This window comes from Wyeomyia smithii, chromosome 2 (genome assembly GCF_029784165.1).
Source record: "Wyeomyia smithii strain HCP4-BCI-WySm-NY-G18 chromosome 2, ASM2978416v1, whole genome shotgun sequence".
Taxonomy (NCBI): domain Eukaryota; kingdom Metazoa; phylum Arthropoda; class Insecta; order Diptera; family Culicidae; genus Wyeomyia; species Wyeomyia smithii.
The window spans coordinates 268,848,192-268,866,126 of NC_073695.1; the positions used below are offsets into that span (position 1 = coordinate 268,848,192).

At 35.1% G+C, this 17,935-nt stretch overlaps 1 protein-coding gene across 9 annotated transcripts in view; it reads left to right on the forward strand.

Annotated features, from left to right (window-relative positions):
• LOC129725137 (protein kinase C, brain isozyme) overlaps positions 1–17,935 on the forward strand; it is a 187,610-nt gene that overhangs the window by 119,984 nt on the left and 49,691 nt on the right. For 7 of the 9 annotated variants that reach the window (XM_055680604.1, XM_055680606.1, XM_055680605.1 and 4 more), the window contains exons 4-5: positions 4,116–4,198; positions 5,210–5,321. In XM_055680604.1, the coding sequence (XP_055536579.1) occupies positions 4,116–4,198; positions 5,210–5,321 (195 nt within the window). Of the gene's footprint in view, positions 1–4,115; positions 4,199–5,209; positions 5,322–15,937; positions 17,880–17,935 lie in introns of those variants that run through there. The other 2 variants (XM_055680611.1, XM_055680612.1) reach the window with 2 other exon arrangements.

Below are 17,935 nucleotides of genomic sequence, written 5' to 3' on the forward strand. Positions count from 1 at the left end.
AAAGAGCGTTATGCAAAACGCATATGCTCTGTACTGTTTCCAAATTTAATTAGTATTTGCGCTAATTTCGCTAATAAATGATCTGGTTACGCACCCTCGCGTGACGAAATAGAAATCAAGTTTAAACTTTCAGTACCAACCAGAACCGTAAGGTTTGGAATAAAGTATCTAGACTTTTTCAGATTTTGAAATTAGGAATCCCAAACTTGTAATTCTATTCTCTGTTGCAAACAACATGTGAACTGATGAAAAATTACGACTGCAAGTTGAGACCATAGAGGCTTCGATCTTTTTGTGCCAAATTTTACGACCATTTTTATTACAAGTTACACTTTACTGTGCATCAGCTAAATATTTCTTTGTACCGAATAAGGCTAGTTCAGCAAAATAATCAATGCTGTGATTAATCAGAATTTTCAGAAATCTATCTTCCCAAGTGTCCCGTTTTTGAACCCGTTTGTCCCGTTTTTCTCCTGAGAAATTCTGGTCAGTTTATGCAGAGGTTAACACGGTCTCCAAATAGCAAGGGTCACACTAACATCCCTTCCCTTTTCCCACCTGATTGCAAGGACGTGGCCGGCGTCGTTATTGACCGTTCAAAGTATTGGATCACTAAAACTTGTACAATGAGAATGGTCGGTCACACCCAGCTCCATTCAGATGATTTACTGTGCAATTTTACTGATTCGGATCAATCACGAAGTGCAACCATTGATATGTGCAGTCAGTCAAGCTAAGCTAAGCTAAGCTACCATTGTGTAATAGATGGTATAGAGTTTAGAACCCAGGATTTGAGGAAATAAAAATTTAAATTTTGAAACCCAGGACTCAAAGCACAATAGGAGAATGTGATCTTGATTTTAGAATCTCGCGTTTTGAAGTCAATTTAAGACTCGTCATTCTTGAAGTCTAACTGTAGACGTACGACTTCAGAACCCAGATTCTCAACTCCTATTTGTACTCCCGATTCTGGACTCCTGGAATTGTAATTACTTAGCACCTCGGATTATCTGTTATCCACATTCCAGAACTCAGTCCTAATTCCAGGATCAGGAATCTGAAATTTGTTTTTTAGAATCTACATTTTTTTTAGAATCAACTTTTTTTTATCATTGCATCCAAATTTTATAATCTAAAATAAAGGTTATAGAATCTATTTGAAATGAAGGATTCGAGAAAAACATGTAGAATACTGATACGATTCTAGAATACAGCAAAAGACAGTATTTTGTTATATCTAGGATCCTGAACCTCGAATTCAGAATTTAGATTCCAAAATTCCGAACTTATTCTTGGTATCCAGAACCACATTCTGTAAAAGAATGTTCAGAGTTTAAAATTTTGAATGAAAATTGTAGAATCTAGTCTAATTATACTGTGTTTCTCGTGTTTTTAATTCACAATATACAATAAGAGGATGAGATCTTGATTTTAAAAATCGGGCGCAAAAATATAGTTCCACCGTTCGATCTGAAAAGTTACACAGTTGCTATAGGACCCATTATGAACACGAAGAGTGCATGGTAGCTAACATTTATTTTTTGTCCCACCCATGTTGCATTACATACCGCGTTCAGAAATTGAGAACCGACCAGAATAACAAAGTTTAGAATATAGTATCTGGAATTTATCTAAAATCAAAAAAGAGGAATCGCAAACTACCAATTCAGTAGCTAGAATCCAGAACCCAGTAGGAGAAGATAATTTTTAAAATTCTGTAATAGAGCATGCAACCAAAACCAAGAGCTATAGTTGGACAGAGAGGCTACAGTTTTCGAAGAACAGTTAGACGGCTTCAAGTATAAAAAGCTGCGTTTGTCGTTGAAGGATGAAGCAGCAATTCTGTAAGCCCAGAAAAGTTCCGTTCGAACTCAAGAAGAAAGTCGAAGCGGAACTGAATTGGCGAACAATATTCTTTGAAGCTTGACCTGTTGAATGTAGATGATGAATCTAAATAGTTATTGGCCTCGAACACGATGTTTACTGCATGAATCGAATCTCGATTTCGGGACGAATACAGCGTGTTCCATTTTTCATGTAACGTTGGAGAAAGTTTATCAAGGTCTGGCATAATAATTATACTTGGTAAATATTCTGGTAACGAGTGCAACCGTAGAGGAGCTTCTGGAGAACCAGAATGAAGTAAAAAGCAAAGCCTTGGTGCTACATTCCGATTCGAAACTTGACCTTCTGTTTGTTATACACAGACTTCGCAGCCAACTGTTTAGTGTACAGGACAATTGCGGGGCCAGCGCTACGATCCTACTGACACTAACAGTCTCTCCCGAGCCGAGACTCGAACCTACGACTGGCTTGTTAGGCCAGCATCGTACCTCGAGACCAGCCGGGAGGGCACCAGAAGGAAGTAAAAAGTACGAATTTTTCAAGCGAGAAGTCAATTACCATGGTCATGTTTTTGTGGTCTTAACAAGGATCCAGAGAAGATGAAGGCGCTAATGGATGTCAAACCCCAGATTAAGGAAGTCCAAGCGGTTATCGATTGAGTTATTCACTTGGCATATAGTTTTGTGCAGATTTGGAGCATTGGTTGAAATCATTGAGCGAGCTTTTGAAAAAAAACGAAGTTTTTTTTGACAGACAACCGGCAGAAGGCGACAAAGCGACAAAGAAGTCGATTGAGGAAGCTTTGTATCATTAGGACCCGAAACTACCGATAATACTCTACTGTGACGCAACGAAGACATTGATGCTGTGATTATCTACGAGTATCCTGACAAGACTGAGAGATCTATCTTATTTGCTAGGTGCTCAGGAAGCATGAAGTCGGATACTCTGATCCGGTTGGCCGATATTTGAATCTCATGACAGACTACGAGTCTTTGACCAGTCTGTTCAACTCTAACGGTGTATTCACCAGAGTCGTCGTCTGGACGTTTGCAGCGATTTCTTGTCAAGATATTCTATTGACAGCACGATGGTAAGAAGGGCGAAGTTTGCTGCAGATTCTCGTGGAAACCCGCTCTAGCTGATTGATGATTGGCCACAAACTATTCAAGAGAAGAAACGGAAAGTTTTGCATAACAAACGAGATACGCTGAGTATTGAAGAAAGAATTCTGCTATGAGAATACTGCATTGTGATTCTTGACAAAGCGAAGAAGTTTTTGCTGTACGAACTTTATTCGGCCTATCTCAAATTGTGAAGATAAAGTGTTTAACCAGACATATATTTGGTGATTTCCACTAAGAAAAGAAATCGAGAACATTTGCAATTGTGCACAGACAAACGTGCCACTTCGAAGAAAAATCTTCAAAAATCTTCGTCATTTTTCGAAACGCTACACTCATGCGCCACCATGTGAGCTTATTGCTTACTAACTTCTTTTCGTGAAACGGTTGCTGTCTTTGATAATGAATGTGTATGCTTGCTTATAGCGTCACTAGCGGCAATATTGTCCACTAAGCATAATTTCAAAATAATCGTTATTTTTCTGGTCGATGAAATTGCATTGAGTGACACGTCTGTTTGTCTGTGACGCTAGCATTTCAACGAAGGCTAATGCGTATCTCGATGACATAAATGGCGATGAGATGGATCAATCTATATAACCTAGATTCCACGATCTATGTTATAAATAGAACAAATCTGAAATCTAGAATTTAAAACTTACTGTTTTAATTACAAATCAGAATCCAATATTCGAAGTGATCAATTCAGAATGCAGCATTTTCTCTTTTTTCGTAATGTGGAAGCTATAAGTCAGAGTATAAAAGAGAGATAACGGACGCAAATTTAATAATTAGACATAGATACTCCAGAGTCTAGTTAGGATACATATTTCAGAATACAGAAATTTACGCTGAAGATCCTGAATCCATCATCAATAATCCATAATTTTGAATATAACCAACGTCTAACTTTTTAAGAATTTGTCATAATAAATTTGAAGTTCGCGAATGAAGAATCCGAAAACAAAATACGGAATTGAGGATTATACTCCATACTGAGTTCAGAATAGGGATCCCAAAAGAAAGGAAGAGTAACTAAATACATTTGAAACATGAAAAAAGTCTATCTGCGTAATCTGTTGTGATTATATAAATTTAACTGTAGCAAAATTTTAAAACAATAACTATGTTCTCCTTCCATTTCAGTTTGCTCCTTCGTCGTCCACAAGCGATGCCACGAGTACGTGACCTTCAAGTGTCCGGGTGCGGATAAGGGAGCAGATTCGGACGTAAGTTGGCACATTTTTCAGTTCCTAACTCTTAAGCCCACCACACCACGCGTGTGTGCGGGCATTTGTCTTACTATATTGTCCTCTAACAAGAATAAAAACAAACTTATCTCCCATCAGAAGACCAGAAAAACGAAAACCAAAATAACACACGCACATGTAGGATAATGTCAGCCAATTTTAATTCGTACAGTCGAAATCAGAATCGGTTTTGTTGGTTTTTGTAAGAATCTGATTTTTGAAATGTTTTTTTTTTTTTGCCGAGACAGCAGGACACAGTTTAACAGAAAAGAATAGCTCGAAAAAACATCTGAAGTTTAGAGTTAGCTATGGCTGCTTTTTGATTGTTCAGACTTTTTCGCAAAAAAACGATTTTCTCGCAGCTTCAATGAATGATTAATTTACGCCTTACGGGAAAGAAAAAACACAACTTGCATGCTTTACTTTATTGTTATGTAGTTAAAAAACAGTGAGTAAGTTAAAGTTTGCTATTCGTTTCGAAGTTATTCAGTCGGTTACATATTTTAAAGTAAGTTTTCCAATTTTAAAACGGCTTTGAATGGTGTGTACGTTTGAGCTCTAGTTTCATTACTTGACTCCCGTGAAGCAACAGCATTTTCTAGAATAGACTAGTGAAAGCATTTTCTGCGTTAATGTTAACAAAAAAACTCTGTCGATTAGTTTCCTCAAGAGAAACGAATGAATCAGTCAAGCAAATTACTGAAACTCTCCGTTAGTGCCTAGAATAGAACTCATCAATCATTTTCTTCTTTAGAATATCAAAAAAAAAAAAAAACACTCCGTCACCAACAGATTCAATTTGATGTTACCATTTATTTTGTTAGAGGAATTTTTAATTTCATCTTGGCGATTTGGTTTTTGATCTCAGTAACCTTGTTTCCCTTAATATTACTTACACACGTTTAGTTGTATCTCTCCTTTTTACACAGAAGTACACTCTTATTAATTAATCGATTGTATTATATGTTGTCACACCCGGTGTAACCCAAGGATACTCGTACCAAGCACGAGTTTAAAGAGTGGACTTACTCTAGTCCTACGTTTTGCGACCATTGCGGTTCGCTATTGTACGGTTTAATCCACCAAGGGCTTAAGTGTACAGGTAATAATCGATCACTGACTATGCTATGTTTATTTTTTGGTAATTAGGAGAAACTATTTTCGTTTGGTTTTCCTTTCTTTTTGTGTTGGTGTTTTATTTTGTATCTAATTTTCAAAAAAAAAAACTCGAAACAGATAAACAAAACACGCAGAAACAAAAAAAAAAGTACAAACTAAACTAAGAGCAAGCCTAAATTGAGCATTCATCTTAAACTGAAATCTTTCACTAGTGGCTTTAAACTTTTGGTATTTTAGCTATTTTTAATCGCATTTTCTAATTGCTCTCTATGTGTATTGTTACTATCTTGGTGTATTTTCTACTTTTTCTATCACACTTTAGACGTAGCTTGGTTCGCTCCAGAGAGGGAGAGATAGACACACTCAGCTCACGCTTCTTTCAACAGCCACACTGCATATATTTACAAACACTTTGGCCTCCGATAGGAGGCAGGGAGGGAAGGGGCTTAGGTTGAGCAAAATTTATTAATCACTTCGCTAACAGACGCAGATGGACTTTGGCAAAGCTAGAGGTGCGCAAACGCGTGCGGGAATTTTACCGAAAGTGCCATATATTTACTCACGAAAAAAAAAACCAAACTTAATGCCTTTGGGAAATTCTTAGGAAACCACACACACATATGTTTACGATCGATGATGGCTCATTTTAGTCGAATTGCTAACGGGAGCACAGCGAGCGGCAAAACATTGTCGGTGCGGGGTCTTTGGTAAGAAGGGGAAGCTTGTTGAAGTGAGAACATATTTATTTGCCTTAATACGACAAATAAACACCGCAAGTAGTAGGCATGCTTAAGCTGGAACACAATTTCGTCATCATTTTTATCGGTCTTGCAATAATAGTAGGCTTTGATTTTAATGACGCACGCAAATAAACGACGCTGCACTAATTGGACAAACGTTCCGGGGAAAAGTTCTTCCTACGGTTTGACGACAGGTGACAGGTTGAGCCGATAAACTCAGTAAACACTTTGTTTAGCATCATCTTCTAGGATAGAAATGTTCCTCCCTTTTGAAATTGGCCCCGGTTTTACGATGCTCCTGCCAGCATTTCGGCTGGATGAGAGAAATCAACAGCACACTTAATGTCTGCGATTTTAAACGGTCTGTAAATGTTAGCCAAATTATGAGCTGGTAGGAATGATTTGTCGCAAATTATGCGCTGAAATACGGACGATTGAGCGGTTTTATTGGCTTCATATTTCATCAGTCGGTAAACGCCGGACTCAACTTTAGCTCCCAACATGCTAATTAAACTAAATGATAGTTTTACTTTTAAAACCAAAAAAAAAAACTCCACTACAGCTCTAGAGCTCCACAGACGCAACTATCACCTATTAAATAACACACCAACTGTGCATTGCCTGGTATCGCTTCTTCAGTAGTTAGCTAATGCATTGCTAATTATTTAGTGTACATCTCTAATGATAGCCTTATTGGAAAACAATCGTGGCCTGCTGCGTGTCACGACGCCGCACTGTCATTATTCGCCATAATCATTACCACATAAACGTCAATTGTATCGCCATAATGCTAAACACCTCCGCCAGCGTGGACGGGCGGAGGGTACAAAACGCGGTACAAAAGCGGTATCGTAAATAGTAAAATAGGCTGTTAATGAATTTGTTTTTTTGTTTGTTTCGTGTTGGTTTTGCTTTCTTTAAGCTGTAATCGATAGCACTTCATGGTTCTGCCACAAGGGAACTCAAAATGGATACTATGCAGATGTTATGAATTTATTAAGCGCAATTAAAATGAGTGAAAGTAGAAGCTCATATTTCATACTTGGTTAAGGTGTGTAATAGAAAATGGAAAAAATACTTATACTTTATAACATAGAAGACTAATTCCTAAAATTAAATACATGGCATGATCTAGACCACGGTTCAAGATGTCAGATTCCCTGAAGCTGAGCCCCAAATTCAAAACTCAGATCCAATAAAAACTTGATACTCAAAGAACAGATAACCACGAATCAAGGACCTAAAACAAAACGGGATTCCGAATTCCATTTCTAGAAAACGAAATCCGAAATGCAATACCTGCAATTATTGACAATCTCGAATCGAAAGCGACTATTTTTTAATCCAAAAACTATCTGATCAGATCAGTTCTACAAGAGCGATAACCGAGAAATCATAAACAGACAATCGAATATTGCTCAAGAGCAATTGAAAGCTATAAACCAGATATCACATAGCGTAAAATGTTATTTAGACTGAATCTCCTAACAACCAAACCAATCCTAACAAGAATAAAACCAAAGGAGGATTAACAATTCAAAAAAATGTATACTTAGAAATCTAAATTCAGGAACGACAGAATGGGCCCGAGAACGACAGAACCCCTGAAAACAAAAAACATAAAAACCTCAAAATCCAAAACTAACAAGTCGAAAATCAGAAAGCATTCGAAATCATACATCAGGGGCAAAGAATCTCTAATATTAGAATACCGATTCCTGAATACTTGTGTTTTAAATTTGGAAAACATAGCTTAGAGCTTTATGAACTAATCTTTGAACGCTGAAGTTTAAAATCGTTAAAAGAGTAAAAGGCAGAGATTCTATATTCCAAATTAAGGGGGGGGGGGGGAGAGGCATACAAAAAATCACGAAAATTCGTTCATTTTTCTTTTTTGCATAGTAGCATTCCTCAAGGTACCTACGGTGTTTTGTTGATTAGCTTTAGGAAATCAAATCTCCAATCACGAGTCAAGGTTTTTTCTCGAGAAATTTCCGTAATCTGGGATTCGTTATTTTGAATGCTGATTCCAATCCAAGAAATTCCACACCAAATAAGAAAAAAAAACTTTAAATTGATTTTAAATTCCAAATGAGTAAACTTAAACAATTAATTGGTTTATTTCAGGACACAGAAACAGAATCCAGAAGTCTAAATCTGGCAGAAAGCAAAAAGTAGAACCATGTATAAAGCTCCTATTACAAATCCATGGATCACATCTACGAACGTTAAACTGAAAGTAGAATCTTCGAAACCAACAAGCTAAAACACAATTTAGGATGAACCCTGAAGTAAAACCCGGAAGCTATAACAAAAAATCCAATGCTTAGCATATCGAATGTAGAATACAAAAAGGTCCAGAAATCTTTACGAATTTGGAGTCCTCGATAGATAGTAAACCACGAATCAAGAACCACAAATCTCAAATCAGGATGCCGAATACTGACTCCAGAATACGAAATCCGAAATGCAATTTCTCAAATCGAGAAAAAAATATTCTTGGAAAAAATCGGCTACTTATCGAACCCGAAAATCGTAAACAGGAAAATGAATTTCGACACACTTCTTACTAGTAATTGAAAGATTTGAACCTATGTGGTGGTGCTCCCACAGACCGTTATTATAAAAAAATGTACCAAAGAATCTGAGTACACCATTCGATTCGTAATGACGTCTAGAATCAATGGTCAAAATTTTCAAATCATTGTACGGTATATTTTTGAGTAATGCCATTTGAAGGTCGTAAAGTACTAAAACGTGATATAAAAACGACGAAATACTAGTTGTGAAGCACGTTTTTTAACCACCATTTCATGAAATAACTTCCAAAATAGTTTCTACACATTTCAAGTATCATATTTCAAGACATTAGCAATTGGTGAAAAGATTTGATTTATTTGAAACTGTTTAGTGTACAGGACAATTGCGGGGCTAGCGCTACGATCCTACTGACACTAACAGTCTCTCCCGAGCCGAAACTCGAGCCTACGACGACTAGCTTGTTAGGCCAGCGTCGTACCTCGAGACCATCTGGGAGATTCCACACTAAAAAAGAAAAAAGAACTCTAAGTTAATTTTGAATTCCAGATGAGCAAACTTAAACATTTGAATGGTTTATTCCGAGACACAGCAACAGAATCCAGGAGTCTAAAACTGCCAGAAAGCAAAAGGTGTAAACTAGAATCATGAATAAAGTTTCTATTTGAAATCCATGAATCACATCAACAAACGCTAAACTCAAAGCAGAATCTTCGAAACCAAGAAGCTAAAATACAATTTAGGAATGAACCCAGAAGCAAACGCTGAAGGTTATAACAAAAAATCCAATGCTTAGCCCATCGAATGTAGAATACAGAGAGGTCCATCGAAGTCCTCGAAACAGTTAGAAAGTAAACCATGAATCTCAAACCAGGATGCCGAACACTGACTCCACAATACAAAATCCGAAATGCAATCTCTCAAATCGAGAAAAAATATTCTTGAAAAAAATCGACTTCTAATTGAACCCGAAAATCGTAAACAGGAAAACGAATTTCAACACATTGCTTACTATTAATTAAAAAATTTAAACCACATATCAAATATGTTTTCTTGACTGAAGATTCCATGTCCTAGAAGAGAGATTCACAATTCGAAGGTGTGCATCTATAAATCTAAAGAAGACACATTTCGTGCCAACTCAACCACTTTTTGGCAGCACCCTCTCAGAACTCAATGGAACTTTCTGTAGATCTAACTTAAATAAGCAACTTTGCATATTTCATTTTGCAAAAAAAAATCTGAAAAGGGCTGAAGTTTTTGAACCTTCTTTATTTTTGAACCTTCTTTATAAAAAATATTAGATATAATAGCAAGAGAAAAAGAAAAATTGTCAAAGGATGACTTTTAAGGAATTGTCTAAATTATCGTTCAAAACAATTGAAAAAGCTTCGTCAAGTCCTGTGGGGGTGAATTTGAAGTTGTGGAATCGATTTTTTTCAAGCTCTTGAAGTTCATGTGCGCATTCCTATTGGAACGTGAATATTGACAGCTTATTGAGATATCGTATCAACAGTCTTCTTCTGTTGGGACAAAAATTCTTCAAATGTATGCAGATTTCTGTCTGAATTTGCATCTCGAATCAGTAGTGTGTATAGTAATAAAAACAGATTCGGAATGGAGCGCTCAATCTAGAACACATAATTGGGAAATCAGATTCCCAATCTTGAGTCAAGGTCGTTTTGTTAAAAAAAACAAAAAAAAATAGAAACTATGATTTAGAAACCATGAATTAATTCTGAACTCCAGAACACAAAACATAGGGTATCGAACATCTTCGTCAGGTGTTTTCTTCGGCAGGTTTTTGCATAAGATTGCTGCAGAAAACCTGCCGAAGAAAACCACTGACGAAGACTAAGTTTGACTCCAAACTTCGAATCATTTCAGGAAGCAGAATTGAGAAATTGATTTTATTAGGCATTCATAATTCGTTCCTCAAAATTCATATAAGATTTTTTGGATTTTGGAAGAATTGGAATCAAATGATTAAAATTTAAAAGAAATAAGAATGCAGGAGTATCCCTAGCAAGCAGAGTTCAGGAACCCCAAATATAGACCTGGAAGCAGAGTAATACACATTCAAACATTTGGCATCTCGAATCTGAAATTTGAGAAGATCTAGAAATCTCTTGGAATATGGGATGCTCTTTTGAATCGTAGAATGCATTTTGAATTAAGTAAAACCGTCTGCTTATAGTTTATCGTTTTTCAGATTCTCGACTATGGAATCTTACAGTCAATAATCAACAATCCGACCATCGAGAAAGGACGATCCATAATTTAGACCATGATATTCAAATACTCGCTTCCCAATACCTAGAATCCGGAATAACTAAGAAATCGATTACGGATTCTGGAAAGTTAATAATCAGAAATTAGAAATTCATTATAAATACCATGAATCACAAATAATTATGAGCCCTAACACGAACTGCGATTCAAAGAAAAGAAATTCGAAATAGGAAGCTCCGTCAGGAAAAAAGGTCAGAATTTCTAGTCCACTAATCCATCTAGAACTGAATATTCTAAGAAAAAAAAATGCTCAAGTCATTCGAATAAAAAAGGTAATAGCTTTTTAGATTTGCTCATTTCAGCTTCCGAATTCAGGGCACAAGGATTCACAGAAGTCAGAATTTAAGAATTTCAAAATGCCATGCTTTTGAATCGCAATCCGATTTAAAATCCAGAAACTTGGAGCCAAAATTCAACAGTTGAAAACCTGAACACAACGATCGCAGTAGGAGTTCAGAATATGTAATAAACCAAGAATTAAAATCGAAAAACCAGAAACCTGAAACAGGAAACCCGGAGTCCAACATTATCTAACATCAAAAATCCACTCCTGAAAGTCAAATCTCAATATTTTTAATTGATAATGTTCTAAATAGAAAATATCTATTGAATCTTTATGTTCAGTCACTATCTATACACTAATATCCGAACCTAACTGAATCCAAAATATTAATTATATATATTTATTTGTTATTCAGGTAACAAAAATCACTCAACTGATTTGGAATCTAGTATACAGTCTTAGGACAAAAACTCACATTCTAAAATCATTCACAGCTACAACTAAAGAATTTCGTTCTAAAATTTAATATCAAACTTCAAAAAATTTTAGAATGCATGATACATGATTCACAGTCAAAAAATCAAATCGTAAACCTGACTTCAACAATTGTTACAGCAGAATTAAGAAATTATAGTTCTAAGCGTCGACAATAAAATAAAAAAAATCATGAGTTCGAATCAGAATTGCAATTCTAATAAAAGAATTACAGTTTATAATCCAGCCGTAATATTGAAAATCCTAAAATTCACAAGATGATGAAATGTTAAAAAAATTCTATATTCTTTCGTATGAAAAGGGTAAAAATTTTAATATCATTTTCTAGAAGCTGGACGAAAGAAACTTCAAAATTTAGGAATTTATGATTTCAAAACACCAAATTCATCGACTAAAGCAAGTGATTTACTCGAATATCCGGAAAGATTGAGTGAGAATTCGACAGTTGAAAATCCGTTAACAGCATCCAAAATGAGAATTCGAAATATGTGATAAAAAGATATGAATTTGCATTCGGAAAGCAGAAAACAGAACTAACCTGTTCGGAAGCCTCAGCGCGAAGTACAATGTAGCTGCTAAGTTGAAGGTTAAGTTTAAAGTTTAGTTTAAGTAAGAATTCGTATCCCGGTCTCTGAAACTATGAACCTTTGCTTTGTGTGAATCCAGAGTCAATAAAAATGTAAGTTTTTTTTGAGGTTTCCTGGAAAAGAGTTAGCAATTTTAATTCCCCTGTAATAACCGCCGAGACAAGAAGTTTGAATTTATCTACTGAAATTCGCACCAAGATTCCAGAATCCAACATTCAAATTGTGTACGATTTATTTAGAATTTGGAAAATAGAACCAGAAATAAAAAGTTTTGAATTATTTTATATTTATTTGGAAAATGAAACCAGAAATAAAAAGTTATTTAAGAATTCAGAGTATAGTCTGCAGCCAGAAAAAATAACGAGTCTGGATTCATAACTAACTTACAACCATTAAATTTAATCTTCAACCTGAATTCAAAGAACTATTACGAAAGTTTCGTTGTTTTGACACCCCGGCGTCGAAAATATGCACTCTAAATAAAAACTACGAAAAAATGCAAATCAGTTACTTAAGGTCGCTTTTTACGCGGTTTTTTACGCGACTTTTTTTACACGGATTTCTGAATTCACGCGGTATTTTTTTATGCGGATTTCGGTTTCTCTTCACTCGGATTGCAGAATTTACGCGGATTCCGGAATTTACTCTTTTTTACGCGGATTCCGGAATTTACGCGGTTTTTTCTACGCGGCACGTATCCTCCGCATAAAAAGCGGCGTTAGTTCTAAGATAAACTTTTCATTTTAGAAATAGAAAGAGGGAAGAATCCTGGAATAGAACTAAACTTTAAAGCCCGGATTCATAAATTTTGGAACTAGAACACCTACTCCGCTGTTTACTTGAACTTTGAACTTACTGCTACGACTTTAGGATAATCAAATCGCAAAATGAAATTCGTTGCGCGAACATTTAGATAAGATATTCAGAAACCTAGTCCTACGACCAATACACCAAGAGGAATGAAAAAAGTATTGATTTATAAACTTCGAAACCTCAATTTAAAACAATTATCCATTAGACAGAAGTAATCAACCAAGTTAAGGTCTAAGATTGTGCAAAATCCAACATATTCCAGAATCAAGGAACTCTTCTTCAAAATTGTGTTCTATATTTTAAGAACATTAAAACTAGATTCGGGATTCCATGTGCCATTTTACAAAAATCAAACGAAGTCTGTATCTCAAATCTAAAATTCAGAGAGGTCTAGAAAGTTTTTGGAATATGAAGTCCTGCGTCGAAGATCGCTGAAACACATTGTAACAACATTGTAAAACAAATTTGGAATTCCCAAATAATTTATTTTCCAGATTCTACAATTAGCATGAATAACAATATCTGAAGAGTGAAAAAATATGAAATCTCGTGGCATAATTTTGATTTTTATAAACTTATTTTTAGTTTCACTCTTGAAGTAAGAAACTACACTACTACTACAGTAAAGTCGCTTTTTACGCGGGGGCTACGTGCCGCGTAAATTCCGGAATCCGCGTAAAAAAAACCACGTAAATTCTGCAATCCGAGTGGAGAGAAACCGAAATCCGCGTCAAAAAAAAATACCGCGTAAATTCTGAAATCCGCGTGAATTCTGAAATCCACGTAAAAAAACAGCGTAAAAAACGCGTAAAAAGTGACCTAGTGTATTTAGAACTTTTTATTCACATACTTTTACCGAAACTAATGCTTTGTTGATTATAAGTGAAAAAATCGGAGTAGAAATCATTTATTATCGAACCTCGAATAACTATAATCTTGAGTAGAATTCCAATTTAGTACAGAGAGTTTAAAATATAGAAAATTTGTATTACATACGAGAATGATCCTATTGTATTCTGACTGTGAGCTCTAAAAGCCAATATTGCACAATCCAGAATTGAAAAAGTATGATTTATCATAGAGAGAACAAGAATTACAAGTATTGAAAACTTGAGCGAAATTGATCTGGCTCTATTCTATTTTAGGAAATTGAACCAAGAAATTACTGGATCCATACAATAAAACATTAAGCTAGTAATTTGAAAATAAGGAATTAAGTAAAAAAAAAATGTGGTTCAGTAATAATCATAAAAGAAATTCAAATTAAGAAGGAATTAGAAAACCCAGAATTTAGAAATAATAACAGTATCTAAAACACCTACACCAAGTTGCTGAACTTTAATGGTCTTTTAGACACTAATCGTGAAATTCATGTGATTTATTACGCAAGTTTTGGGGTTGTCGGGAATATTTTAAGCAAACGGTGCGGAATTTACGAGTTGATTTTTGAACTTAAGTAGGGTTTTCACGGTATGTTTTGATGATGATGACTTTGTACATTTACTGATTCCTAACCTTGTTATTTTTGCATGTGGAGTTAACTCTACTCTTTAGTCTGTTTCGAAAGTATTCAACAGACATCATTGTAAACTATTTATAAATGATTTAAGTAAAAACTAAGAAATCTAAATCTAGAAGCTTAGGTTTAAAGGCAAAACCTCTATTCCTAGGATTTTTAATTAACAATATGTGAAAAGGTAACTTCTGAATTAAATGCATAGTCATGAAAGTATAAAATTAAAAGGATTCGGATCCCGTTGTCTGAAACTAAAAACCATTAATTGACGAAACCAGAACCGATAAAGGAAGCAGGTTTGTTCCGTCGGTAATTATCGGTAACTTCGCTGAAGTTCGAACCAAGAAGTCCAAAGCAAACTTTCTGATGGATTTTGTATCATCTTGAATCGAGATTAAGAAATCTTTTAACTAGAATCCATAGTTTTGTATTTAAAGAAAATGAAACAAATTAATTGTCTATAACGTTTAAATTTAAAACTCAGAATCCATATTTGAATTGTTTTTTTTTTTGAATCCGATGCCCAGTGCTCCAACAGTTTCAAGTATGGAAGGAATCGATAAATTTGGAATCCGAATTAAGACCCAAAAATGAAAATTCAGCATGTTTCAACATAAAAGATATAGTGATTTCAAAATTTATCACTGAGGTTTCAAAAGCATTCCATAATTTCAGAACAATGAACTTAGATTCGGGATTCTAAATAGAATGGATTGAAACTGAAAATTGTGTATCGACTCCAGAATGCAGAAGCTAATGTTAAGAACCTCGAGACTGATATCAAAAATTTCGATTTTCAAACTTTGGCTAATATCTGCAACATTTTGAGACCATGAAATAAAACGTAGAAGCAATAATAATTCACACATTATCTAGAATTCTAAAAGCCTTTTGGAATGTGTATTTCTGCTTCGAAGATTTTTGCAGCACACATTAAAAGGGTTAGAAAGCCGGATGGAGTTATAAATCATATCTTGCGATTCTAAAGAATGAAAAACCATTCCACAGATCAATAATCCAAAACGAACACATCAGAAACTATTACTCAAAATATAATTTAGAAATTTTAAGCAAAAAAAAATTGGCTCCTGAAGCAAAATATAGACCATCTGTATTGCCAAATAGAATTTAGCCAAATAGATATTAGACAATAGGAACCTTGAAATTGAATGTTACAATCTGTTAATCGAATCCAGAATGCAAAGGTTACAATACATAACCTCAACATTGAATCCACAGATTTAAACTCTAACAAACAGGTTCATGGTTCATAGACTTCTATTCCAGCGGAATGCCGAGACTACAAAAAAAAAAAAAACAACAAAATTCAAAGTTCCCTGCAACCTAGAGATCTAAAAACTTCTTCCGGAATCTAAATTTGTATGGGAGTCCTAAATGGAGAATCTGGTTTTGAAACTCCAAGCATCCAGAGATTGATTTTTATTCCATATACAAATGTTGTGTAAATGAATGATAGATCTGGAATTTGATATTTCAATCCGAGCATTAAATTATGAAATTATAGTTCCTGGTTGTGGATTAAATATGAAAATTCTTCCATACACAATAAGCTTTCTGAACCTAAAATATTGGACAAAAAATCACAAGTGAAGAAATTCGGTTTCCAGAAGTACTGGATCAAATAATCCAGAAACCAGAACCCGTAATCTAGAAACTATAAATCAGCAATCAGATGTAACTACTCAAATCCAACATCAACTTTCCATAAATTTAGAAGTTTCATTTCTTAAAATTTAAAAAATGAAACGAATTGCTCAGGAATTCAACATCTCGAAATGAATAAACAATTCAAGCTTTAGGAAACAAACCACAATTATAAATTTAATGATTTTCGTGCCAAAAGTAGGACTCTGAATTTCTAAATTCTCTTTTAAGATTTTTTTATCCTTATGTAGAGTTTAGATTTTAGAATCAAACTTCTCCAAACTTTCCGGGGTGCAGCATTTCAATAGACAGAATTTGGTGTTTCCATGCCGCAAATAGTGAACCAGAATACAAAATTTGAAGCCAAAAATTCAGAATCGTGAATTCGAAATCATAAACTCGAATTCGATACAAATTTTGGAATGAACCTAGAATTTAGCATCCCAAATCCGGAACCACAAGTTTCAATGTCTCCCATGTTGGATGCGAACCATTTCCCAGAATCCGCAATCCATCTAGTTTAGTGTCACAAATATTGATTATCTTGCGGATAATGGGTTCTGGATTAGAAATTAAGAGTTCCGAACTTGGAAAAAGCTTTTATGTTCAAAGATAGGAATCGGGACATATCTATTTTCGTGATTTCTGACAGTAAAACATTTGGTCATTCTCAAGCAACAAAGAACTCTCGTAAACATTTTTGTTTAATTTCAATTAAATTATGTTTGAGCGCTCGAATAAAAATTCATAAAAGATACATCGCTTGCATAGTATCCATTTTTGTTGAAAAGTTGAAATGAAGTACTGCAGTTAGCGTAGATTGTACGAGTGCATTAAGTATTCTCGATGGTGTTTCTAGAATAGCAATTATTTCATCAATCGTTATCTAGAATAGCGCAATTATTAATATTTTTGGGGCTTTTGTAGTTCATAACATAGCTAAAGGTACGAAGGTGCGCTAATAATAATAATAATTTATTAGTATAACTGGCAAAGGTTAACGCTTAGATATTTATCAACGTATTTAGGTGGTATTTAGGCTGCTAACAAACAAATCATTAATTCCGCAGAATCAAGCCATGCACCAAGGGTGATTTAGCTATTATTTGCTTTGGCATTTTTGTGACCATATGTCACAACCATAAACACACCAGAAAAAAAAAACACAGCCAGAGGAGCTTGCGGGTAGCAAGCGGAAGTAGGCAGCAGCAGCACCTCGATAGCAGTAGGCACAGCCAAACGAACGAACTCTGGCACACACAAAAGTACAGTAGGCTATGGGAAACTATCGTCCTTGCTGAAGTTGTCAGCTTGTCGGATACAACAGGAGAAAGAAAAACTCACGTCACGTATGATGATGGCAGGGAATGTGTTTTTTCTCTCTCCTTCTCACCAACTACCGTCAGTGACACCTTCATCGGACGTAGCTTTCCTAGATGGACCACGTGCGAGTTCGCCACGTGAATGAAATTTCTTCGCTATCTCTCACCCTGTATCTTTCTGGAATATATCAGCAACTGCTATTACTTTTTTTTACGGTCGATCTTTTTTTTTTCTATCTCTTTTTTCTTCCGCAAAACACAACCAAACACCCAACCAACCCACGAAGGCGGTATTTGCTCTGTCTTTCTCTTTTCTTTCTTTTTGTTATCTTTCTCTCTCTTTCCT